This window comes from Larimichthys crocea, chromosome III (assembly GCF_000972845.2).
Source record: "Larimichthys crocea isolate SSNF chromosome III, L_crocea_2.0, whole genome shotgun sequence".
NCBI classification, from domain to species: domain Eukaryota; kingdom Metazoa; phylum Chordata; class Actinopteri; family Sciaenidae; genus Larimichthys; species Larimichthys crocea.
The window spans coordinates 561,202-588,246 of NC_040013.1; the positions used below are offsets into that span (position 1 = coordinate 561,202).

General features: G+C 41.5%; 1 protein-coding gene across 1 annotated transcript; it reads left to right on the forward strand.

Annotated features, from left to right (window-relative positions):
• The first annotated feature begins 178 nt into the window (after positions 1-178).
• Positions 179-26,772, forward strand: niban2b (niban apoptosis regulator 2b). The gene is made up of 14 exons (XM_010738546.3): positions 179-485; positions 11,515-11,645; positions 12,306-12,434; positions 12,536-12,641; positions 13,832-13,999; positions 18,268-18,383; positions 19,287-19,391; positions 19,792-19,954; positions 20,170-20,357; positions 20,471-20,626; positions 23,261-23,374; positions 23,773-23,880; positions 24,121-24,232; positions 24,842-26,772. Exons 1-14 carry the CDS (start codon positions 431-433, stop codon positions 25,909-25,911), a joined length of 2,721 nt encoding a protein of 906 aa, XP_010736848.1. The 5' UTR covers positions 179-430; the 3' UTR covers positions 25,912-26,772.
• Positions 26,773-27,045: the final 273 nt, after the last annotated feature.

Genomic DNA, 27,045 nt, shown 5'->3' on the forward strand with positions numbered 1-27,045 from the left:
TCCTTCATATTGAGAGATAAACTGTACTTAGTGAAGTTATGACCTCAAGATTTCTCTAATTCAGCCCTTGGGAAGAGGTTTTTTCCATTCGTGTCTGCCATTTTCCACGCGCACTGAATGCACCGCCGGCTGGAAGGTGGGAGTTGTGCTCCTGCTTTAAAGAGGGTGTGTCTCTCCGAGAAATATCCGTCAGAGAAAGTCACGCAAAGTTTTTTATCCTCCCCCCTCCTGCCTCCTCGGCCTTCGGTCTGAACGTCTGTCACCGCCCGTCTCTTCTCCACACACGTCAGTCGGTTCGGGTTATGTCGGTGAGGAGGTGAGAGGGTTTCTACACGAGTCCACATCTCTGTCAACAGCGTTTGCTGCGTTTAATCTTAAACTCCAGCTGTAGACCAGTGGACTGAGTCTGGGACTTTGAGTTCTATCCACCATGGGGGACGTGATTTCCAGTCACCTGGATGAAGCCAAGCGGGAGATTATCACAGGTGAGGAGCGTTGTGTGGAGGTGTGTTTGGTGTGCGTGCTCTCTGTGGCCTTTTGGCACATGTGCGTTTTTACGCAGCGGTCACAGACTGTCTTGCGTAAAATGAGGAGAAATAATCAGGATGTTAGTGTGACTCTGGGAGTTCTTTCTGACTTCCACAGACTAAATGTGTCTTTAACAGGCTGTGGTGTTGGTGCTGATCCACTGTTGCAGTAATCGAGGTGGTGTGGGTGTGGGTGTTGGCGGGGGGGAGTGGGCAGCATTTTGAAACTCTGATCAATCCCCTCCCTACTACTGCATATTATTTAAAAATACTTTAAAACAGTCCTAAATATGAATTCAATTAGAGTCCCTGTTTGTTTCAGTCTTCTCTTTCCTGACACTTCTTATAAAGTTTTTTGTAAAGTTTCCCCTACATGATATCCAGAAGCTGTTGCATTTCTTTCCTTTTCTTTTCCTGAAAAACTAGTCTAGTCTTCATCCTGAGTTGTTAAACTGTGTCACTTGTATAGGAAAAGTGACTAGCAGCCATAGTGTGGAGCACTTTGTAACCTTTTCCCACTCTTATCAACTATTAGAAAAGAACCCTGAAAAGATAAGCCGCGGCACCCTTATCTGCCTCGGCTCTAATAAATGAGCATTCAAGCCTGCTGAAACTTGTTGAGTGAAGTGAAGTAAGGTGTTGAACACAGTTGACAGTTCAGTGTGTGCAGGAGAGAACATGACATCCTCCTAATCCTCCTCACTGGGGTTCAAAGGCAGGAGTCCAGATATGTCAGAACTGACTCTAACTACTTCACATGTATTTAACCAGGGTGACGGGCGTGAGATTTCAGACTGGATCTCGGGTGTTTGAAAATCCCTCCTGGACTTTTATTTCGACTTCTTTTTTGGGCGGAGTCTCATTTGAAGTATTTCAGTACCAGTGTTGATGTGATACTTTCACTGTGTGAATACTGTGATATTTAGTCCAGGCTGAAATACCTCAACAAATACTGGGTTGGGATGGGTTGCCACGTATTTTGGTCCAGAAATGAGAAGGCAGAGATCCAGAATCCAAGGATCAGGTCAAAGTTTGCTTTGGTTCATGTCCAAACACCTGCAGAATGAATGACATTCAAATCATCTTCATTTGAACTTCACTCAAAACTTTTGGTTTAGTGTTGAGGCTTTGAACGATTTTGAAAACAGACATAAATAATCACAGATCAATGAAAGTGGAAGAATAAAAGTTAAAGTTCTTTTTTCTTTTACATCACGTTGGTGAACAGACGGTCTCTGCTGTGGTCTGTTAGTCTCTCTGTGAGCTTCTGTAAAGCTGCTGTTTCTCTCTCTTTTTTTTTTTTTTGGAATTCTCAGTGTTGTATCAGTAAATGACCTAATCAGTTTGTCGGAATGGAATAGTGTCAAATTAGCAAAAATGTAAAGAACTGTGTCTTTCCCATGTGTTGTGTCCTGTTATTAATATTACAAAGCTGCTATGTATGCACGGTATCTGCAGGAGCCATGAACTCACAGTGGAATTCATTTTGTGGTACTAAGTTTTGTGATGGTTTATTTTGTTATTTATAGGTTGTGTGAGGTGTTTGTAATTATTGAGAGATTGGGGTCACATGGATATGTGATAGATATGGGCGCCAGTTCACCTGTGTGTAGCTCACTGGAGAGAGGGTGAGCGTGTCGCTTCCTTGTTGACCAGCACTTCCTTTTGATTGTTGTGATTATTCTGATTCTAATTTGTACACCCGGAACAGGTTCTAGATTTTAGATGTCAGTAAATCCGTTTATTGTTATCTTATCTTTGACTGTTTTGTTGTAGCTGAATATAGGCCAAACAGGAAATGTAAATCACTGCATTCTGTTTTTTAATTAGTGTTCTAAAGCATCTCTTTGGATCAGGGTTGAATGGTTAATGCGCAGTTGATGAATGGGCTGCACCTCTCTGTTGTCTTCTCACTGCCTTGCCTTGATTGCTGATAAGAATAACCGTGGGAGTCCCTGAGTGGAGTCATATGTAACAGTGTGGTCGACTTCCCTCCAGAATGAGGTCAGCTTTGGAGGGTGTGTGCAGAGAAATGACTGAGCTCACATGGCTAACCTCTCAGTTCCTCTTTGGCAACTGGCATGAGCGCACGTGTGTTAGTCAGGCTTCTGCATGAACACATAAACAAGGAGACCGACATTAAAAATCATTACTGAATTTCAAATTTGTGTTTTTATTTATTATTTACTAAAATGGCAAAATAATGTATAAAGCTTTATTATATTTATCATTTCCAAGAGAGTACATTATAATTGACCTTTTTTTACTCTAATTCAGATGTCATAAAGTAGACAGGATCATGTTTACCGCTGTGTGACATCACTCATTAAGCATTTTAATATAGGACTTCAGTTGTTGGAGGTACAAGGTCATCTATCTTCCTGGCTGATCATGGCTCTTGCTGTGGCATCTGGTCCAGCTCATCTGACTGTGCAGATCATCTCAAAGTCCACTTCCCTTTATCCAAACTCAGTCAATTACCCACACTCTCTTACAACAAGGCCGCACTGTTGGAACACATGCAGAATGTGTCTTGGAATTGTCTCTCTGGAATTAAGCAGAGATGACCCTGAAAAAGTCTGGATGGCGGCATATTTTGCTCCGGCGCTCCAGAGTTACTTGCATGCAGAGATTTCTCTGGATTCTCTGAAATGATATTATGGATTGTAGATGATGAAATCCATACATTTGTTGCAGTTGTGAGTTGAGACCCATTGTTTTTAAACTGTTGGACTATTTGCAGTTTTTCACAAAGTGGTGAATGTCGCCTGCTTGATGTGAACGACTGAGCCTTTTGAGGACGCCTCTCTGACCCAATCATGAAACTATCAATGAGGCTAAGTAAAAAGTTCTTGGTCAGGGGTTTAAGTTTAGAGATATTCACAGTGTTGTTTCTATGCTACAATCTTTTTTCCAATGGAGATCACTAAATCACACATAGGTCCCCACTTGCACACAGAGTTCCTTTATGTAGTCGTACATAAAGCAGTGCTAGCTTGGTCAGTGGGTGAGGGGCCAGGAAACAGGAAATCCTAACACACAGTGTTTTTCCCTCACTCTGTTATATTTCAGGCTCTGGTTGGAGTGTTAGGTGGCCTGGCGAGGTGTGGCACTCTCACCTTCAGCACACACCCCGCCCAGCCCAGCACAGAGAGGCTTGTTTTTTACCAGTTCAGATAGAGGAAATACCTGCTGCTGGGACCCCACAGCATACACATCCAGTTGTGTTGTTGGAGGCAGAGCAGGTCTGAAGGTAGAAATGATCTCATGAGGTAAAACTCAACAGACAGAGTCACAGAATGCTTCTGCTCAGGTTACATCAGGATGAAAAAATGTTCCACAAGTTGGCTTCATTGTTCAAGTGGAGTTAAGTTAGCCAGCCTTCTGATTGAGATTATGAAATATTATATCTAACATATCCTGAAACCACATTTCATTACTTCTACAGCACAGTCAACCAAAAAGGGGGTTTTCCTGCTCAGGAAGTGTTGGGGTCCCATTCAGGCAGCCACTAAAGAAAGATGGATACAGATCAGTTAACATTGTATGTTGACAATATGTTATTGTCTTTGAATGTTGTTGCTGCTACAGCCGAGTCAATGGTGCAGGCTTTTTCCTGAATATGGAACCAAAGGGAAAGTTTGGGCTGCCTGAATAAAATGTTCCACTTTGAAGCTGTATTATCATTATTATTGGCCACACACAGGATGTAAACACAACACTGAAATAAAGTTGATATTGCTAATTTGTGTAAACGGTTGCTATTTACACATTAGCACACGCAAAGTAAACACAGCATTCATTTGAGGCCATGTTTCTGTTTCTTTAGCTGCTAGATTCTCCACCCTGTTCACCAACCGGTCCAGCTTACTGTATCTGTCTGCTGTTTGGAGCAGGGCAGGTAGTGTACAGTTTACTGAAAACAGCTGCCTGCTGCTGCAGGAAACGAGGTTAATGAGAGTAAAGTTTGTGGGCAGGAAAGCCAAAATCATTTGCTAAATAAGGCTAAAAAAAAAAGTTCAGCAGAGCCAGGCTGGGGTAGTAATCCAAGCCTGGAATCCACACATTTAACAGACCACATATCCTGTGACTGTTTTAGAGAAATATTTGGTTCTGTTTAGCGTTGATGATGTTGGTAATATATCTTTTAGTAATTTTTATGAGTACACACATCATAGTTTAAAGAGCTAAAGTGTCTTCAGTTTCAAGAGCTGGAGAACTGCACTTCCATAATTGAGGCTACATAAATACTTAGTCACATAGATCATTTTTGTGTGTTTTGTTCTGCACCTGGTATTTCCTCAGACATCTGAGTGAACTTGTGCTGATCATCATGAAGCTCTGATATACAAGATTATTTCTTTCATGGTCTTTCCTTCCATGCATACACATGTCCTACAAGTGTTGATGCCATTTATGAAATACATAATAATCTCAGGACATGACATCCTGTCCTGTAGCATGTTTTGGGGTTTTGTTTCTGCACTAACCTTGCCCCATCCTCATTTTGAAGCACTTCCTGCAGGACTATTCTCTTTTGAACGTGCCCCTCTCAGCACCACCTTTATTCTTTCTCTCCTCCTCTCCTTCTTCACACTGCTTAATCATGTCATGCTTAGCCAGAACCTCAAGCGGGAGCTGAGCACCAGTTGCGTCACCAGGAAAACACAGTAATGGCTGAAGAGGCTCAACCTGCCAAAGACAATGACGGTTCACTTCATTACCTTTATCACTGAAACCATCGTCATGTCCTTCTATCTCCATCTTTATCTGGTATGCTGCTGCCACTGTCAAGGACAAGGGCAAACTGCAGCGAATCACTCACTCTGCTGAGAAGGCAATTGGATGCATCTGCCGTCCCTCCAGGACCTGTACACCTCCAGGGACCCTGAAGCAAGCAGGAAAGATCGGAAAACAAACTATTTGAGATCTACCAGGAACAAAACCTCATGCCACAAGAACGGTTTCTTCCTGACTGCAGCTGGCCTCATCATCAAGGCCCGGGAACCACCACTGACACTGACTCTTATCTTATTATTATGCACCAAGATACCACGGCAAATGTGTGAAAACCTGCTTCTGGTATCACAGTGGATGGACTCTGTGTGCTTCAGACTCTGAGGACTGTTGTCATTAGTTACAGACATCATGCAAGTATCTCTGATAGAGTCAGCTGGTTTCCTGACATATGTTGAGTCATGCTTGTCGGCTCTGATGGTCCGCCTTCATTGAGGTTTCCTTGTTGGTTACTGTGAACACTGAAAAACTAAACTCACCTGAAACTTCTAATTTCCTTAGTAAACATGTTTAAAGCTAACTAAATCTGTTTTCATTTGCTGTGCTAGATCCTTGCATAAGCACAGCCACTGCTCCTGCTCCAGCTCTGATGGGAACACAGTCTAAATTTATGAGTCAGACTATGGGTCTATCTCGGAGGAATGTTTTTGTTAAGGCACCGTGGAGAAATGAGGAGGGGGCGGGGGTGTGTGGCGTCCTCTGGGCAGCACTCTCTGAACTCTCAAGTCAACTCTATGATCAGATCTGTATGATGGAGATGTGCTCAAATTGTTGAGCTGAGGTCAGTGATGAGACGAGCTGCCATGTAAATGAAACGCAGTGTCTGATGGATTAGATTACTGCCGCGATGGGAGACAGCACAGCAGTCATCGCTAGAGCTGATAGCTGCCCTCAGCACTGCAGAGGCCCCCTGGACAATTAGTCTGATAGCCGGCTGCAGCACAACAAAGAGTCAGCTAGACTTGCAGATGCATCCTGTCAAACTCTAAATCTGACATTAAAAAATCTTTCCTGTGTCTGTAGAATGGTGAAAAGTTGCTGTGTTAGACACATTTCAGTTACTGTGTTTTAATGAGCTCTTCAGTGTTCCTAAATTTACTCCCTCAACTGTACTAGTTGTCATGAACAGGGAAAATTAGCTATAGAGACCAAAACAGTTTTTTGTACCAGGCTGTAAACATGTTTATTTCTGCTGTGAAGTTGGACATTTTAACATGGGGACTTATGGAGATTGACTTACAGGTACTACTCGGAAAATTAGAATATCGTGTAAAAGTTGTTTTATTCAGGCAATTCAACATAAAAGGTGAAACTTATACATTTTATAGTATCATTACATGCAAAGTGAGATATTTCAAGCTTTTATTTGTTTTGATTTTGCTCATTAGGACTTACAGCTTCAGAAAACCTCAAATTCAAAAACTCAGAAAATTAGAATATTGCTTGAAATCAATTTAAAAAAGGGATTTTAAATACAAAAATGTCAGGCCTCTCAAAGTAAAATCTTGCATTTGTACTTAGTACTTGGTTGGGGCCCCTTTGAACGAATGACGGCTTAATCCTGCGTGGGCAGGATGCTACCAGCTTGGCATATCCAGGTGTAATGGAGACCAACATGCTTTCAATCGCGGCCGGAGCTCTTCTTTATGTTTGGTCTCTTCCCGTTCAGCTTCTCTTGGCATGCCCCACAGATTTTCTATGGGTTCAGGTCAGGTGAGTTTGCGGGCCAATCAAGCACAGTAATCCCATGGTTGTTGAACCAGGATTTTGTACTTTTGGCAGTGTGGGCAGGTGCCAAGTCCTGCTGGAAGATGAAATCCGCATCCCCATAAAGCTGTTCCGCTAAGCAAGCATGAAGTGCTCTAAATGTCCTGGTAGACAGCTGCGTTATGCTGGACTTGATAAAGCACAGAGGACCAACCCACCCAGCTGACATGGATCCCCAAGTCATCACCCTGGGGAAACTTAACACTGGACTTCATGCATCTTCCATTTTGCGCCTCTCCAGTCGTCCTCCAGACCTGGGACCTTTGTTGCCAAATGAGATGCAAAACTTGCTCTCATCAGAAAAGAGGACTTTGGACCACTGGGCAACAGTCCAGTCTTTCTTTTCTCTAGCCCAGCTAAGGCGCCTCTGGCGTTGCTTGCTCGTGAGGAGGGGCTTGACAACAGGAATACGACATTTGAAGCCCATGTCCAGCATCCGCCTGCGTGTCGTTTCTCTTGAAGCAGCAACCCAGCTTGAGTCCATCCTTATGAAGTTCCCCCACACTTTTGAATGGCCTTTCCTGACCATCTTCTCCAGCTGCGGTCATCCCTCGCTTGTTTTCTTCCACTTCTGCTTCCACTTAACGGTCCATTAAGTGCTTTGACACAGCACTGAGACAATCAGCGTCTTTTTTTTTGCGATCACTTTTGTGGTCTTACCCACCTTGTGCAGAGAGTCAATGATGGTTTTCTGCACAACTGTCAGATCTGCAGTCTTCCCCATGATTGTGAATTCTTCTAAACCAAAGACACAGGCTTTTTAAAGGCTCGGGACCCTTTTGCAGGTGTTTTGGATTACTTACCTGATTAGTGTGTGACACTTGAGCCTACAATACTGAAGCTTTAACAGTATCTTCTAATTTTCGAGTTTTTGAATTTGAGGTTTTCGGAAGCTGCAAGTCCTAATGAGCAAATCTAAACAAATAAAAAGCTTGAAATACTCACTTTGCTTGTAATGAGTATAAAATGTATTGGTTTCTCACCTTTTATGTGAATTGCATGAATAAAACAACTTTTACACAATATTCTAATTTTCCGAGTAGTACCTGTACTTCTGGAGCCAGCCAAGTGGCTGTTTGAGGAACTGCAGTTTTTGTAGTATCCAACAGGCTTCACTTCACAGCGGAATCATGTGACTTTCTCCAGCCAATCCACCAATAACAATACACTTTTTACAATTTAAAATGTCCAGGTATTTAAATGAGTGCCCTAAAAGGGTCAAACATATCCCATTGTTTTTTTACTATCAGAGGTGTCATCATGGACCTCCAGTTTGTGCACATGTAGACTCTGCAGTACATCTGGTTTGATTAGTTTGGGCCTACTGAAGAGACCCTGTCTGATCCACTGGCCCTTTGTTGAAGCTTCTCTGTTTTGGCCATGAAATCTGCCTCATCAGGGATGTTCTCAGTCGGGAAGTGGACGGTCAGTGGAAATATTGAAAAGTTTGCTGACGTGTAAAATAAAGGCGACGTCATCTTCTGAGTGCATCTCCTGCTGTCTTTAGTTTGAGCTCTTTGATTCCCCTCTGCTGCCATCTGATGGGGTCTGGTTGACATGTGTTCACGCTGAGTGGCTTTTCCAAAAGAAGCATGTCAACCGTGGTGTGTTTCAAAGCAACCACTGTGAAGCAGATGCTGTCAGTCTTGCCAGATGGATGAACGCTGAAAACAGAATTCAGCTGATGAGTTTTTAAAGGCTGCTGTAAATGTCAGCTGACTGAGCGAGCTGTATGCTGTACAGTATGGTCAGGGGGAAAGCTTGCACAATAACAAAGGCACTGAAGTTCACACAGGCTTTCTCATGTGTAGTCATCATCATCCGGAGCTTAGTGCTGTGTGACTAAGATGAGTGTCACACATGTACACATGATTGCATTGTTTCTGTCTGCTGTGGGCAATGAATGAGTCAGCAGTGACTCTGTTTGCACGTCTCCCACCATCGATGCACTCATCCTGCAGTAGCCCAGCCCTTCTCACCCAAAAGGGGAAAGTTAGTTCAAAGTGCTTTAATGTTTAAGAGGCATAGTACATAAACAACACTGGGCGTGGTATCAAACCTGAAAGATTTTGAGACGTGTTCATGTGCAATGAGCATTACAGCTATGATATTTGTCAGTTACTGAAGGTTAAGACTCATTTTATTCCTGTTTCAGACTGTAGGTCAAAGTTCTTCTGCAGCCACTTTTTGTTTTTGTGCAATATTTTGGACCCATTCCTCTTTTTTTGTTGGGTAAATAACAGATTTGAAGGAAGGACATTCTTACCAGTAAATTGTCATTTTGGTATCAGAAACCAAAGGTTCCGAAACTCACTGTCATTCATGGATGGATGGATAGATGGATTTAGACTTTTTTGCACGGAAATTAGATATGTACAGGAAAATCAAAAATGTGCAGAGGAATTAAGTATTTGCATAGAAATGAAATAGAGAACTGTGTTAAGAAGTTAAGCTGTGCTAATCTATACAAATAGAAAACTATATAAAAAGTAGAAAGTGAAAGTAGAAATACAAATATGAAATAGAACTACAAATAGAGATAAAGGACTATTGTATGTCCAGTTAATGAGGCTGTATACAGATGAATGAATGTCACATCAGTTTTAGTCATACCATTTTACAGTGGGGTCTATTTGGACTAAATAGAAAATCTGAAGTTTGCACCCACATGATTGTTGGGTGGGTGCTCTCCATGGCGTCTGTTTTTTCACTCCACCTCCCTGTGTTGCCGTTAGCAACAACTATAAACACATTTTATTTCAGATGTGATCAGATAACGTGTCATTCACGCTTGTTTTGTTTGAGCGTAACTCTTCCCTGAGGCTAAGGTTTTAATGTCAAAGCTGAGGAAAGGTATGTGGGCAAATACAAATCTGCAGGCGTTTATGTATTTGTGGAACTATGTTGGTGCTATCCAAGCAAACAGGACATGCCAGGAGAGAGCCTAGTAATTGAAAATGGCAAATGTCTGAAATCCGGACTTTCTCTTGGCATCTCTCCTGATCCTCCTCTTCTGGTTTTCTTAGCTAAGGCTCACATTCCTCTTTAGACTTCCTGTCCAAAGGGCCAGTTACCTAGAAAATTGCCTTGCGTTTTTTCATGTTCATAAGTTGACGTACAGTCAATCACACTGATCCGGGAATAAAACCTGGCCTGACGGCTACATACAGAGATTTATATAAGAGCAAGGATGTCAAGTCTTGGCAAAATCATGTCACTGATTGTTAGCATTCACTTCACACTGTGGACATTACATTCCTCTGAAGTCTCCACTGTTCATGAAGCGTCATACATTTTTTGTGGAAGAGAGGAGGTGAGTGGGAGGTGACAGTGTGTGTAAGAGAAGCAGTTCACCCTCTTCAGTTACCAGGATGTTTATTCCAGAGTTTTCCTTAATCATCACAGTTCAAACAATGATGTCAGGCTAATTTCTCCTGTGTAATCTATAGATCTGACTGCTTTTTAAAAGAAGTCTGTGTCTTTCTGCAGAATTCCTAATGAAACAGTTAATCATGAAGTAAAATTACACATTTTCCAGGTCATTTCCCATTTTTAGATTTAGACTCATTGTGGCTGCTTTCCTAATGATTCCAGCAGAAACTGCATTTCATGACCACAATACAGAGCAGATGGGATCAAATAGGTCACAAAAACTCTTGGACATATTTCCCACCGGGCCCAGATGAAATTCCATTTTCCTAATTACAATTGCTGCATGTGCTGTAATCTCCATCTCACCAAAAGTGTGATTTTCAAAATCATACAAAGCTCTATGACTAAGAGCCTTTTTTTATTATTGGGTCTAACACAGTAGTTGGTATTTCTCTGGAAAAGGATGATCTTTTCTGCAAAAGACAGACTGTGTGGATGACTGGATTTGTACGTTCTGAAATCACACTGTTTAAGCAAATAACACAATACAATAAAGGACCAGGGAAGGATTCACCTACAGCAACTATAACGTGTATCTTCCATTGCTAACTCTGTCTATGGAGAGAGCAGTGTGAAATGCCTTACTTAAGACATCACGTCTGAGAGCCTTGTCAATAATGCTTGGCTCTATAGTCACATGACTTGGACTGTCACAAAAGCAGATGCCAGTGGCGACCTAGCAACCTGCCCCTCAGACCTGTGTGTGTGTGTGTGTGTGTGTCATGTGTCCGTCCAATCGACTCATCTGTTCTGTAAATTTTTTTCCTGGCCTGTAAAAATGTTCTCATATGTTTAAGTCACTGTATTTGTTGATCTTTTCTGAATTGATCATTAAAATAAAGACCTGAAGTTGTTTCAAACACAATATGAGACACAATGAGCATTGCAGCCACTGTGTGTTCACTGTGTGAATATAAAAATGCCTAAAACACATTGTAAGCATTTTCTTGAACAGTACCACTACTATCCTAACTGTGTGTGTGTGTTTCAGCTCGGACAGGGGAGGTGATGGGGGATTTCGGGCATCTCTATGAGCAGCAGTATGCAGTGGCTCTCTTCAACAAAGTTCGCTTTGACATAGAAGGAGGAGGCGGCCCACAACCCCAGCTGCTGCACCGCAAGGTAACATCTCCTCTTACAGCACACAGATTCCATCCTCTGTCAACAGGAGGACCTCTAAACAACCGGAATCTTTCCTAACTTTTTTTTTTAAACATACAACTGTGTGTAAGCCCAATTCTGCCAGGACGTCCCTATTTCTAAATCCAAATTCTTTTAATATCTCAAAATGTTGGTGATGTCTTGGAACTCGGACACCTTCGACTCTGACTGCTTCTTTCTCACACTTTTTACGTAGAAAGTCAAAAGTTAAATCTAAAGTTAAGACATTTTGACTTGCCTGTGGTCACATTTTCGATTGGAACAATAATAAGAATAATGATGAGGCAAAATCTGGGGTTTTGCTGGTAGTCAGACACATTAAAGTATGTCAAGCCTGTAAATACCTGTGCCTCTTTTACAATCTATTGACGCACAGCTAGCACACACACAAACACAGACATTCACTCAGTTGGAGTCTGATAATGACTTGTTTAATATGTAGTGAAGAATGCAGTCAGCTCTATTCAGGAAAACAACGCTAAGTGGGCGTCTGTGGAATAAGACGCAGCAGCTAATGGATTCATCTGAGATGTGTATTTTTCTAAGACCCAAACACAGGCTGCTCCTCGAGCAATAAAAAGCTCTTAAACATTCTTAGTTAAAATGTGTTTTCACCCACAGATTCCGCTGGAGAACAAGTCCATCTTCTCCGGCTCGCTCTTTCAGTACCTGGAGGAGAACAAGAAATGGAGAAGCCGCTTCCTCTTCGTCCCAGACTCCTACAATATCAACTATTACGACAGCAAAGCGGTGCGGGGAAAACCAAAACTGCCTGTACAGTCTGTTTTTAGATGCTGCTGGTTTAATTCACTGTTTAACATGTTAACTCTGCTCCTTGTTTTAACTACCAGTCACATGACAAACGCCTCAGTCCCAAAGGAGCCATCAACTGTGCCGGCTACAAAGTGCTGACATCTATTGAGCAATACCTGGACCTGATCAGCAACAGCCTGCCTGGTGAGGAGCAGAGTTCAAGCTGCAACAATCCATGCTGATAATTTTATACAGGATTTTCTTTTTTTTTCTTCATGGCTAGAGGTCTCTAAACACACGCAGTGCTTTCTTACATAATATTTAGCCTCTGATCATTTCATCAGTGAAATTCACATTGAAATTCCAGAGTTATAATAATTAATATGATCATGTTTTAGGCTCTTCTGCTGATTGCCAGTGTAGTCCTGATTAGATTGTGTGTGTGTATGTATAATACACGCTGGTGGTAAAGAAGATCTGATGTAGTGTTTGCAGGACAGAGAGGCCCACAGCGAAGCCGCTGCTCACCTAAATGTCATATTGACTGCAAACGGGTTGTGTTTGAACCTGCTGCAGGCTGCTCTGAACACCCGGAGTTACACTACCTTTAATATTCTTTGTGTAAGGTGGAAATAGTAAGCAGGAGCAATTATTCCAGGCCTCACTTCAGTCTATGAGATGCTAGATCAGAGTCACAGGACCAATGGGGTTAGTCGTGCTAACATAAATGCTAACAAACTATGCTGCATGCACTTTTCTCGCTGAACATCGTCTGTGTGTTTAAAAATGTTACAGCGCTCTCATTTCTTGATTAAAAATTGAAGAGCACTTTTTAATTGAGCACCAGAAGTGTCACGGGACAAAAGTAGTACAGCATTTCAGTGCTGATAACTAACTGTACAATAAAAATATTTTTTTACGGGCGGTCGGTGGTGTAGTGGGTTAAGCGGCCGCCTCGTGTGTAAGAGGCTATAGTCCTCGCTGCAGCTGGCCCCGGTTCGAATCCCGCATCGGATGGCCATTTGCTGCGTGTCATTCCCCCTCTCTCTGCCCCCTGCTTCCTGTCTATCTTCAGCTGTCCTATCATTAAAGGCATAAAAGGCCAAAAAAATATACTTTAAAAAAAAAAAAAATATTTTTTTACAAATGAATTCATGATTCTATAAATAGGTAAATAATTATTTGATTTATTTTAATTTAATCTGCAATACAATGAGTAATTATAACAAATCATTTACAAACCGTTTAATAAGTCATAAAACAGTCAGTTCATCATGCAAAATACAGTTAAGGAAAAAAGAATAAATTCACAAACTGAATTCTGAATATAAAGTTAGGTCTACATTAACCTCTTCATGCATGTAAAGACACTGTGTTTTTTTGTTTTTTTTCAGACGTGAAAGCCAAGATGGGAAGTTCACCCTTCTTGAAGTGTGCCACCCAGTTCCCTCTGATCCTCTGGCACCCTTATGCCCGTCACTACTACTTCTGTGCGGCGACGGAGAAAGAGCAGCAGAAGTGGCACGCCGTCCTCCAGGACTGCGTCCGACACACAAATGACGGTTAGTCCTGCCAAAAAAGTTTAGAACGCCATGATCTCAACAGGTTATATGATTGGTGCCACTGGGGCTATATTTTTATATTGCTCATTATACTAATTCCCCTTATCAGTGAGCAAATGTGTTAAAACAGATCAAGATACGAGGCACCAGGACACATCAGCCTACCCTGATGCTCTGATGGTTTGTGGGATAAAAAGTCAGTTTGATTTGGTCTGTGGCTGCTCAGAGCTACATGCTGAAGAAGTGGATCAAAGCTTCCCCACAAGTAGCCTCCAGAGCAGCCTGTGAGACTGAATATCTGTGGCTTTAACATATCGTACAGTTTGCTCTCTATTCACTTGCCTGATGTGCCGCAGACATGTTTTATGGAAAAATGGAGATTGCAGCGAAAGCAAGAATCAGTTCCTTGAAGGTTCTGTATTTAGCCTTTCTACACTCTAAAGTTAGTCTCAGTTAATAATACCTAAAGATGCTACAGTTGTTTTTTTTCTGAATTGTGGAGCAACTATCTCCCAGTACTTTATCCAACATGAAGCCACATTTTGGGAAACATTCCTGAACGTAATGTTTTGGAGGCACTTTAACACACATCTTGCATCAGAACTGATGAGCTGAATGTACTGACCAAACATGGTTAGAGAACAAGAACATCCTCTGCGGTCATCGTCTTACAGAGTGGAGTCCGTTGTATATGTAAAGTAATGAAGCAACGTCAGACTTGTAAATGATACAGTAAGTGTGCTGAAGGAAGGAAAACAAGTGAAAATCAGATTCTCACACTCTTCCGTTACATTTTTTATGTAACATAAAGTTTAGTTAGTTAACAAGTGTTGCAGAGGAAAGTTGCATGCTTCACCAGCCTTTGAGTTCTCAGCTGTTCTCTGCTACGATCAGAGGTGAATAAATGTGAAACTGGCACAGGACTGAAAGTAGAAATGGAGTAAATGCATCATGGTGTCATGCCAGGACATATTTACCTGGTTGCCATGGTGGTCAACTCTAACAGAGTGCAAGAGGTAGGACCCAGGAAGAACGTTATAACTGGAGCTTTGTTCTAACTTCACCTCTGCTGTTTACCTTAGCAGAGGCTTCATTAACTGACAGGTGCTACTGAAAGGCTTACCCAACAGACCAGCACTTACATTCTCAGACACACAGGTTGTAGTTATTGTAGGGTGGAAAAAGAAGCCAACAAATAAGGTGTGGGACTGTGTGTTAATAAATTAGCAGTGAGCTGATTATCAGGTACAATGCAAACAGTGTTTTTATGTGAGGTACATCCATGCAGACAAATGGGTGACATTCTGCTCTGTTTCCTAAAATTAGAAACTGATTCAGGAACTTCATACTCCAACAATCAAGGTACAAATAGCCCGCCACACTTCAGATCACAGTCCTGAATAACCGTCTCACAGAGCTGGACATTAAAGTCGCCTTCATAAAATATTCATGAAAATATGATCAGGTGGCAGTCTTATAAAAAGTGAAATTTCCATTCCTGTGCTCTTCCAGCATCGTGCAGACTACACCTTGAAAATTTCATGTAGTCAAATGATTGTCAGACTTGGCTTACTTCCTGCTGCCAGTAGGTCGTGTAGTGTTAGTGTCTTTACCTCCAGATTAAATATTTCCAAGAAGTTTGCTACCCCCTGGTGTTTTCAACATTACTGCTATAACAGTTTTATGAAAGCTTAGCGACTGAAACTGAGTTTTTTTTTTTTAGATGACTCCATATTTGTGAATGCGGCTATGGTTTTGTAAAGGTTAGAGAAAGTTATTACCATCACGTTCCTGAACCTCCACACCTTTGCCGTCTGCGTCGCTACACAAACACGTGTTTGGAAAAAACACATACATTACTCCAGGAATCCAATGGCACGTGGTATATCAGTATCCCAGACACCCTTTAAAACCAGCTGAGTGTTCTGACAACTTTAAACAAGGCTTTGTCATTATCATGTCATGAATCAGGGAGCAGTTTACACAAAGGGTAAAACAACTTTAGCTGTAAGTCGGAGTTGGACTTCATCTGATGTACGGCTCAGTGTTACTGTGACTGTCTCTTAATAATTGATAGATTTGATGGCAGTGCCAGAGGCAGTGAGTTGTTTGCTTAACAGCAGCACATTGTTTAGACTGCTCTCAGCTATTCAGTTTCTTTAAATTCTCTCTGTCTCTCTCTGTTTATTCCAGCGTGTTTCTCTTTTACAAAATCTGTGATCTTTGAAATATTATATGGTGCAAAAAACCTCAAGCTGCAATTTAAATCATAAAACTTTATGAGAAGCAGGAAAATATGCAAATTTCTGAAGCTGTAAGTAAATCAAGTCAAAGTGGATTTTCAAATTTTCTCCCATCAGAAGCGATAATTATGTGTCTGATTGTGCAATTGTGAGATCTGTGCAGGCTGGGTCAGTGAGGAACTTGAAAGAGGAAACAGCACTAATAGTTAACATGCCTGAGCTGTGACACAGGCCAGCTGCATGACGTATGAGCGGCTGAATGACTCCATATGTTCTCTGTGTACCACACGGAGCAACACTTTTTTTTTCTTTTTCTAACAGCTCTGTTATAAAGTCAAGGTGTGAGTGCACCAACCTCACCTCAGGTCAACAAGTCATGCTTCCTCACACAGACGCTCCTGTCAGTGGATAATGGTGCAATGCAGGGCTGCTTTAACTGTTGACCTCTAATGCATCCAACTGAATTTTCTGATGAAGATGAAAATACACATACAAAGGTAGATTTCCCTAATGATGAACAATGATCAACAATGAAGTATGATTCCAAATTTGTTCTGTAAGAGGGACCTGAGTAAGTTTTGCTAAGAGACTGTTCTCTCTCTTTTTTTTTTCTTTTTTCTTGTATACACCAAAAAATATCAGCAGGATTTTGTTAAGAGCAGTCATTTAGTATGATCTGCTTTGAATATTAGTTTGACGTAAGCTTGAGTCTCTGTTGAAAGAAGCCTCAGCTAAATCTAGGATGTGTGACTGACTGACTGTCTCGTGATGTATATAAGGAGAAGCAATTTCGTGGGCTGTTAAGACGGAAAAGGAGACTTGAAATCCAGATTTTTGGTTTGTTTGAAATCCCCTCATGAGCAGAGGCTAAGTCAAAATAATAACCCCCTCTATGAGAGGGTCTTGGGACTTCCTGTGCCTGCTACTACAAGGAACTCTGGTCCCATCTCTGCCCTCCCCCCCACATACTTTGTCATAGTTGGGAGTTCTCACACACTGTTCTTTAATCACAGCACAGTGTTAACATGCTTTTCTGGTTTTGAGCAGATTGTTGTTTTATTTGGAAGTCAGACGACTTAGGAATGTTAAAAATGTTCACATTTTTTAGAGGCCCCATCTTTCTCACGCACCAGTGACTTCAGTGTTGACGATGGCTAAAATGGCACACACAAACACACACACACGCGCACACACACATTTGTTTATTTAAATACAAATAAATATATTCTATATATAGTATGTAGATGCTTTATGTATTCAGGCTGTGATTGGCAACCAAACTGTAAATGAAATGTTGACTTAGTTGTAGGCATGTTGCTATGGTAACACACACTATGGTACAACAAAGAAATGACTATGAGAACAAAAGAACACAGTTACTCATCACTTTAGGTCGAAATATTAGTCACAAATAATATTTGTGAAAAAGAATGAGACACTGACTGGTGAAGACGTAGCTTCAAACAATAGTGTGTCTGTGTCTGTGTTTGTGTGTGTGTGTATGTCTGTGTGTGAGTGTGTGTGGTTGCCCTCTAAAATGGGCTACAAGCCAGCAACCTTCAGCCTTAATATAATGTGAACAGGTGAGTTCTACAAAAATTCACCCTCAGTACAGTTGTCATGAACGGGGAAATTAGCTATAGAGACCAAAACTGTTTTTTGTACCAGGCTGTAAACATGTTTATTTCTGCTGTGAAGTTGGACATTTGGACATGGGGACTTATGGAGACTGACTCACTTCTGGAGCCAGCCTCAAGTGGACGACAAGAGGAACTGCAGTTTTCTTGTTTGCCTAATTTCTCAGCCTTGGAGATAGCTGCATGGTATCCATGTCCAATGTATCATTTCTTTTGTTACACTTTTGGTATGATTTGTTTGGTTCCTTATTATAATCTTTGGGAAGTAGCAGTTTCTCTATTTGCTGTTGCACAGTGGTGAGTTATGTTGGCGAGGACGTTTCTTCCAAACTACCCAGTCGATAGTGTCCTTAAATGCAACTAACAGCTCTTAATCTTTCCAATGCAGGTTTGTCAGAGGAGAATAAAGTCCAAACACCAGCTTTCACTGATGCAGTACGACTCTACCGCCAAGCTAAAGGGAACTATGGCACCTGGGAGATGATGTGTGGTGTACCATCACAGGTAAGCATGACAATAATAACATCTATCATGTTGTCTCTGTCCTGGGGTCAGCCTTATCCAGTTGGAATGACGTCATTCATATCACTGATTAAAATATGCATGCTTGGTTTCATATTGCAGAAATCTGATTCCCGATATGCCTAATGCAAACTTTGGTAGTAAGTCATATCAGTCATATCAGCACATGTAAACACATTCCTTCTTTCACCTTCATCTAAACATGCTGAGACTATTCACTGCCAAGTGTTTCCACTTAAGACCCACCCATGCTTTCTGTGCCCTGAGGCCTGACTTAAAGGCTGACATACCGTCTTGTAGGCGTGGTCAGGTTTCTATACCTCCAGCACTGAACAGGTTTTACTAGATGCTGCGAATCCTCCAAAGACATCACATCATTCATGAAATGTCTGATTCTGCAATTAATGGATGAAGTCTGCTGTGTTTTTATTTTATTTATTTTTTATTTATATTTCATTTGTTTTTATTTTCAGTTGTAAATTCCATCAGAAGATGGCAAAAGGTTAAAATATTTTTAACTTTGCTGTTACGGGTGACAATATTATCTGCCTGCCTCACCTAATTTTGTGGTGCTCTAATCCTTTAAAATGATGATCTGGTCTGAGTCCATGTGAACTAGTTAAAATGTAGCTAGCTGTGTTCTTTAGATTCTTAAGTCACCACGCCGGCTCCTTCTCAGCATATAATTAAATATGAGGCAATGCTGCTTGTTTTTAAACCAATACAAGGGGTGGGACCACATACAATTCAGACATGTTTGAAAAAACACTGCTGCCAGACCCTTTAGTTCAAGTGGGTGTGGGCTGCTAATGCTAATAGTCTAATCTCTGAAGCAGACTCCCTGTCTATCTTTAAAAGTGTGTATGTGTCTTGTTTTCCTTGCAGATCCTGTCTAACCTGGTGATGGAGGGCCTCCTCCCTGAGCTCAGAGACCTCATCTCCCCCCGCCTCAAAGGCAAGCTATACGAGAGGCAAAGGAACTGGATGCTGGTAAGAAACCACTCCACAAACACTCAAATAAAAAAACTCAAATCAAACCCTTAGTGATGCTTTAAATTTGAAATATCTTAATAAAGTTTATTCCAAAATAAAACATAATCATAATAATAATAATCCTTAAATTAAATTTCCCATTGAGTTTCTGAAAGCATCAGAAATACTTCCATGCATACTTGTGTGCAGTCATATCAGAAGTTCAGCTTTATGCTTTTAATCAAATACTCGAGTCGTTATTGTTTCAGACTTTGCTGCGAGAGTGTGATGAGGCTAGTATGTCCAAGCATGGCTCACTTCAACTAAGCAACCGAAAATAACTATTTTATTAAATGTATTCATTTATTTCTATATTTTATCTGTGTGTGTGTGTGTGTGTGTGTGTGTGTGTGTGTAGATAAGTGATGCTGTGTACAGCCTGGTGCAGGGGCAGTGCCAGGGCCAGTATGAGGTGGCATTGCAGAAGTGTGAGGCGGCCCGCTCCTCCCTAGAGGCCTCCATAAGAACAGACATGGACCAGATCATCACCTCCAAGGAGCATGTCACCAACAAGATCAGAGGTTAGCGAGAGAGTGGTGTGATTATCTACTGAAATACCTTCAGAGACAAATCTGCCACCTTTATTCAGTGATCCCTGAATCATCAAATTGTTCTCCACTGCTAAATTAAAGTCTCACTTTAGTCACAATAAGGAAATGTAATGAATACATACAGAGCAGGAGTTTAATACACTTACCTGCCTCCATCTTCCCTCTTATGTTCATTCCCCCAACAGCGGTGGTTCTCCATAAGGCTGAGAAGCTGCTGAAGGTGAGCATCCAGCCGTACATCAGCTCCATCCTGGACGCCCTGATGGAGCCCACCAGCCGAGGCTTCTCTGAGGTCCGTGATGTGTTTTTCAGGGAGCTGGTGGACATGAGCAAGAACATCCTAAATGACGGCACCAAGGAGACCGTGGCACAGGTGAGGTGGTAGAGGTTAAGGATGTGTGTGTGAAATCAAAAGCATTCATTAGTCCAGTTTTGTCTGTGAAACAGAAGTATAACATGTACACATAACCTTGTCTTCCTCCTCAGCACATGGAAAAGATCTCCATGCTGGCTTTCCATCCTGTGAAGATGCAGAGCTGCTATGAGAAAGTTGAACAGCTGGTTCTAGAGGGTCTGCAGCAGAGGTTTGATGTCTCCAGCCCCTCTGTGTTTGTCCAGAGGGCCCAGATCCTAATGAGAGAGGTGACACCCAAAACACAATCTTTGCTGCATCTGCCTTCTGTCTCTATCTACTATCCAACAATAAAGTGAAATGGCAAGGTTGACCTTCACACATGCTAGATCATAAACCTGCCAGAATTTAGCATGAAATATTTGAGTAAAATTTCTCATTTTCATGCAAGATTGATAGAAAATTAAATGGGCCACATGTTCCAAAATATAGGGGGCAGCATTTCACCTTCACCAACAGTCATACCAAGTTGTTAGAATCTGGATCAGATTTCTGCTTATTCGCAGTAACCATTAATTAAAGATATGCAGTAATAAGTTCATCATGATGGCGATTTGTAACAGACTGAATTCATAATTTCTCTTTTCTGTCTGCAAGACTACAAGCAAACAACTTGTGCTAAACAGCTGACTTGTGGCCCAATCTTACATATTATATCCCATTTAAAGGTTTTGACTGGGACAATCAATAGTCACTAAAGGGAACAAGCTTTGTTGAACACAACTCTGAAAATATTATAAGAAAACTGAAATGAACCTGTTATACTCATTGATTTCTGTCCCATATGATATTTTCATTCAGAATCTCTCAGCAGCCATCTGTCAGACTATGTGTGGATAGAATGTCTGCTAAGCCTTTCCAATAACACAAAACAAGTATTGAGTTTGATTTAGCAAAAATTCTGTATGTCGGAAGACGCCTAGTAGTAGTAGTAGTAGTAGTAGTAGCAGCAGCAGCCCAGAGCATTTAAATAATTACGTTAATCTCCCATGTGTCCAAACTTGCACAAAAACTCCCTGTCAGGGAACAGATCCAAGAGGCAGGCATTCTGGCATTCAACCCCGCTCATTGAGAAATCATCAATCATGATCTCCTCAGTGGGGCCCAGGGCCAGTTGCGGGGGGGGGGGTCTACACTTTACCTCAAGGTCATTCAGAGTTCAAGTACTGTTTTAGAAACTACACACACTCAAGCTGTGAAGCCTTTCCTCAAGTCCCACACTAGAAAACTAAGATAAATCTAAGTCCGTAAAAAATGTTACTCCAGACTCCATTTAGCAGCTTTTGATTGTATCACATGATCTTGCCCACTTCCCAGTTGTCATGGTGTTGGTATTATATTGTAGATGTTGAAATTTCCATTTCCTGAACATTTTATACACAAAGCCCTTGATGTTTAGGACTTCAACATGGGCAACATGGCAACGTTGGCAAGATCAACAACAAACTTTCACTCTCAACTTCAGTTCAACTTCACTTTTACAAATTGCCTAAGATGCCCTGTTTAAGGTTTAAGTACTGCACATTTATGAGTACAAAATCCATGATATGAATTTTTAGCTTCTTTAAATCAGCGCTGGGTTTCACCAGCTGTGTGTAACTTCTCTCTTGAGTTGGTGTGTAAAGTCGACACTATAGGCTGAGTAACTTTAGTAAGTTTGTACTAAATCAGCTACTGAAACTGTTGGCACAATGGTATTTGTTGTAGACATCACATGGTCTGTAGCACACCGTAGTAATTTAGATCAATACTAAAATATCATATCAATAAATTAGGTCTCTACTGCATTACTGTGTTTCACCTCCTTTACTGAAAAGACATTATTTTATTTATAGTCATTTTCAGGTTACGGAACAGTGAACTCTTAACAACAAATCAACCCTGCCCACCCACCCCTCACAAGGCCAAAGAAAAGAAAGTGAAATAAATAAATAAATAAAAAGTAGAACAATAATGCATATGTAGATGCACACTCACATTTATAGATGTACTTATACCCTAAAAACAAAGAAACAAACAAACAAATACACTTGCATGTTGCTACATATGCACACTCATAAATATGTGGATGTGCCCATACCCACGTATGTTCACACTTGTACTTACATAATCCACATATACACATATATTAAATATAAGCGTATGCCCTTATATACCTTTTAACTATACACACTCTGACATTTTTTGATTTACCTACCTCCCCTCACTCTTGTAATTTTCCTTAGAGTTATGTTGTAACTTATCTCTGTGGTGCAACTGCTTTTATTTTTAATAATGCATGGATCACAAGTTAGCCTAGATATAATGTAAATTATTACTGAGTCTGAACCTACACACAGCTTGTGCAACAGGCCCCAGGATCTTAACAGAGAGCACATAAAGGCAGCAGCAGATGACTGGTTGAGCAGTGAGTGGATCACTGGGGGTAATGAGCTCAATATTTGAGTTTTGCAGTCGCAGAGAATCATTTAGTTATCGAATTATCAAAAACTTGATGCTGCACATGCTGTGTTCGTTTGTTGTCCTTGTGTGAACTCAACTAGCTCAAGAACAGTAGAACTGTAGAAAGGTGAGCGCCCTCTAATGGTGGTCCTCAGAACAGTGCATGAAGAGGATGTTTGAATAGTGCATATTGTATAAGAAGAAAAGAGAAGATATACTTTATACAGGCACATCATGGAACAGACAGCAGGACTGTGGGCCATGCATTATTATATTTAAAATTTTGAATGGATGTTACAGTTAGTGTCCAGTAATATGTTGCAGAGTTCGAGCTACAAACAATATTGCTTGTTTCTATACAAATGTTTCTATAAATTATATAATAATAATATATTAATATGTTTGTGTCTTTGATTGTCTAGCAAATGGACGATGCAGTGTATACGTTTGAGCAGATCCTTCACCAGAGTCTGGAGTCTCAGGGTACAGAGGAGCTCTGCAAGACCATCCAGCGCTGCCAGGACAGAGTCATTAAGGTAAATGTTTGAAAAATAATCCATAAAGAAACAAAGTCTCCTCTATCAATGTGCAAGAAAAGATAATGCAGTACTATCTAAATACAGTTAACTAAATACTGGTAATTTAGTTAAGTGGTTCCCAACCTAGCTCTCTTAAAAGGTCATGAAATACATCTGAGGGGTGGTGAGATGATTAATGGGACAGGAAGGAAGCTCCCTTTTTTATGAGCTCATCTATGTTTAAATAGTGTTTTGCTCTGAAATGTCGAGGAGTAGAAGTCAAAATTAAATGTAAATGTACCAGTACCAGATGTACTTATTTACTTTCCAGCAGTGGTGATGAATCTTGTTCTGGTGAAAGGAAGCTGTTCACTGATGGCAAATGTACTGCTTCTTTTTTTGTTGTTGTTTTTTAGAAATTTGATTATGACAGCAGCACAGTGAGGAAGCGTTTCTTCCGTGAGGCTCTCCTCCAGATCTTCATCCCCTACATGCTGAAGCAGCTCAGCCCTTCCTGTGCCTCGGTGAGTCTCATTCTCTCATTATGAAACCAGAAGGATTAACAGACATATATGCATTTGTTTGTGTTCCATCATTGAAAGTCATGGGGAAAATATCCAGCATGTGTTGGCAATGATGTGTTAGAGTCTATAAGACTCACTAATAGATGAACGACTCCATGTGTGAGACTCGTCACATCCTGAAAGGATGATGTTTGTGAATTAACATGACGAAAAGTTCTGACTGTTGTTTTGAACTCTTAGGAGCTGCCGCGCTTCCAGGAGCTGATCTTTGAGGACTTTTCCCGTTTCATCCTGGTGGAGAACATCTTTGAGGAGGTGGTGCTGCACTCTGTCATGAAGGACATCATGATGGGTCAGTCTGTTTCTACACTCATGTATCACTGTGTCATTGTAGAGTGGATCGGGATGCTGCTTTACTGGGCTCTGTGGTTAGCCTGACGTCAGACAGAAACTAAACTAAACTCACATTTCTGTCTGACATTGCCTGCACCCTAAGCTGTGGTGGTGGGGATTTGGTTTTCTCTAACCAATCACTATATGGTTAAGGTCCAACTAGAGATTAGAGATGCTAGAGACCATTTGATATGTGAGGTGCTGTGTGTTCACATCGTGCTGCTCTGCAATATCCAGACAACAATCTTCATTTGTTTAGCTATTCCTGTTATAGCTCACTGTGTGACTGGCTTAGCTGCTTCAAAGCTATGAAGCCATAGACTGTATAAAACATGGACGTAGTATTCATGAATGGGGAACTTAGCTATAGAGACCATGGGGACTTATGGAGACTGACTCACTTCTGTAGCCAGCCTCAATTGGACGTTTGAGGAACTGCAGTTTTTGGTTGATCTCAAAATAATGATATTGACAAAATAATAAACTTGTTATCCAGCTGCTGTTGACATCTTTAAGACTGGTATCCATTTCATTCAACCACATTTGAACCTCTTCTCTCTGTCTGTAGCTGTGAAGGAGGCGGCGGTCCAGAGGAGACACAACCTGTACCGGGACAGCATCGTCCTCAGCAACAGCGACCCCAGCCTGCACCTACTGGGAGAAAACCCCTCCATCGACTGGGCCAGGGAGTACGGAGGAGACCAGGAGGAGGCGGACTCTACAGGGGAGGATGTTGCGGGTACAGGCGAGGATGCTGAGGGTGACGCTGAGGTTCAAGGTGAGGAATCTCATAAGAGGAGGAGGATGAAGCAGGTAGTGTCCATGATCCAAGTGGAAGGCTCCCCAGTCCAGCCCGAGTCATGTGTAGAAGTGCCTGGCATCAACGATATTCCAGAGGGGGAGGAGGAGGAGGAGGAAGAGAAGGACGAGGAGGACGAGGAGAAGGAGGAGGAAAAGGGTGGAGATGAGGAGGAGAGCTCAGATGGTAAAGCTTCTTCTGACCAGAATGAAACTGCAAGTCCTAAAGCTTCAGAAAACACTCCAGACATGTCAGATAGTTCCATCTCAAAGGAGGAGGAAGAGAAGGAGGAGAAGGAGGAGGAAAAGGGTGGAGATGAGGAGGAGAGCTCAGCTGGTAAAGCTTCTTCTGACCAGAATGAAACTGCAAGTCCCAAAGCTTCAGAGAAGACTCCAGACCAGTCAGATGGTTACATCTCAAAGGAGGAGGAAGCTAAACCAGTCAAGCAGGGTAAAGAAGTCCCACTGAAGGTTGAAACTGCCACAGAAAGTGCTTCAGCCATAGAGGAGAGTGTTGAGGGAGAGGATAGCAAGCCAATGGTGGAGGAACAAGCACCCTCCATCCAGATGTCAGAGGAGGCGTTACCACCACCACCTCCTTCTGAGGAAATCCCATCTGAGGCTACAGATCCAGAGAACCCCCCAGAGGTGACATCTGACTTCCCCCCACCTCCACACGATGACAGCGGCTTCCAGTCTCCCAGCAGCGAAGGGACGGAGGTAGAGGAGGAGGAGGAGAAGGTGGCCCCACAGCCGGCAGAAGAGCACTCTAAGGAGAGTGTTGGCACAGCACCAGAATCCGAGACCAAAAGCAGCGACTCTGAGACCAGAGAGCAGTGATGAAATGATTTGTTTTACCATAACTGAATCCGGCCCTGCCTTCATGCTGTTTTTTACCACATCAGTTTTCAGTCTCCGCACCACGTAGTAATCACTCAGCAGGTTATTTTCACCGAGCAGGGCTCAGGTGCTGTTATCATTTTTTTTAAATATGTTTTTTCTGTATGATTTTCCCTTTCCATCTGACAGACATACACATGGGAACATATGTTCCGATATACTTTCTCTTCACCTGGTGTAAATGTGAGCACAGTGGACAACCTTGAGTTCATAATGGTGTGTTTAGAACATGTGACAAGTTGCAGGAACACCCCAATAGAGGTGCCTTTGGTGAAATCCATGTAAACTGATTTAACTCTCAAGTCTCTCTCATTTATCTACTGCGTGGCCTTCAATTTGATTTATTTAGAACTTTTGTGAGTGCAAATACAATTTGTGCCGTTAGAAACTCATTTATTGGTGGTTATTCAACCTAACTGGTCAACAGAAAATAACTTAATGAATGTGGAATCATCTTTTTTTTTTCTGTCTGAAACTTATAATTCATTATTTGTCTCAATGCTTACACTGATGTCTGAAAGACTTGACGATTTCTTTTTGTTGGTGGGAATAACACTATTTTATATGAGTTCATCCCTTTAATAAAGACGCCTTGTGTATAATATGTATAAATATGTGTATGGACCAGTGAACCAGCACACTGTCATTTTACATAATTTTATATCACTTCATCAGTGCCTCAGCTGATCTCTCCACCCCTTTTTATTTATTATTTTGCACCCCCTTTTTTCTTCTTGACCAACTTTTAGATTTCTTTTACCCTTGTGAAATGTTATTGATAATAAATCATTATTGATTAATTATTATCAGTCTGTCTTTATGGTGTTTTTGGTTAACACTCAGGATTGTAGGCATATGACTGTTTTCTCTTATGAATTCCATTTTGCACATTGTCACACACAGACGCATATCGTTGATTCACAGGACCTCCAGGTTTAGAAGTCAGTGTAGAGTTGCACACGGCGAGATTGTTGTGAGAATCAAGTTTTATCTTTGAACTAAAATCTTACCTGGAAACTGACTGAAGAGAACGTCACTTAGCAACTGAATTTGATTGAATTTTTAGGTATTTCT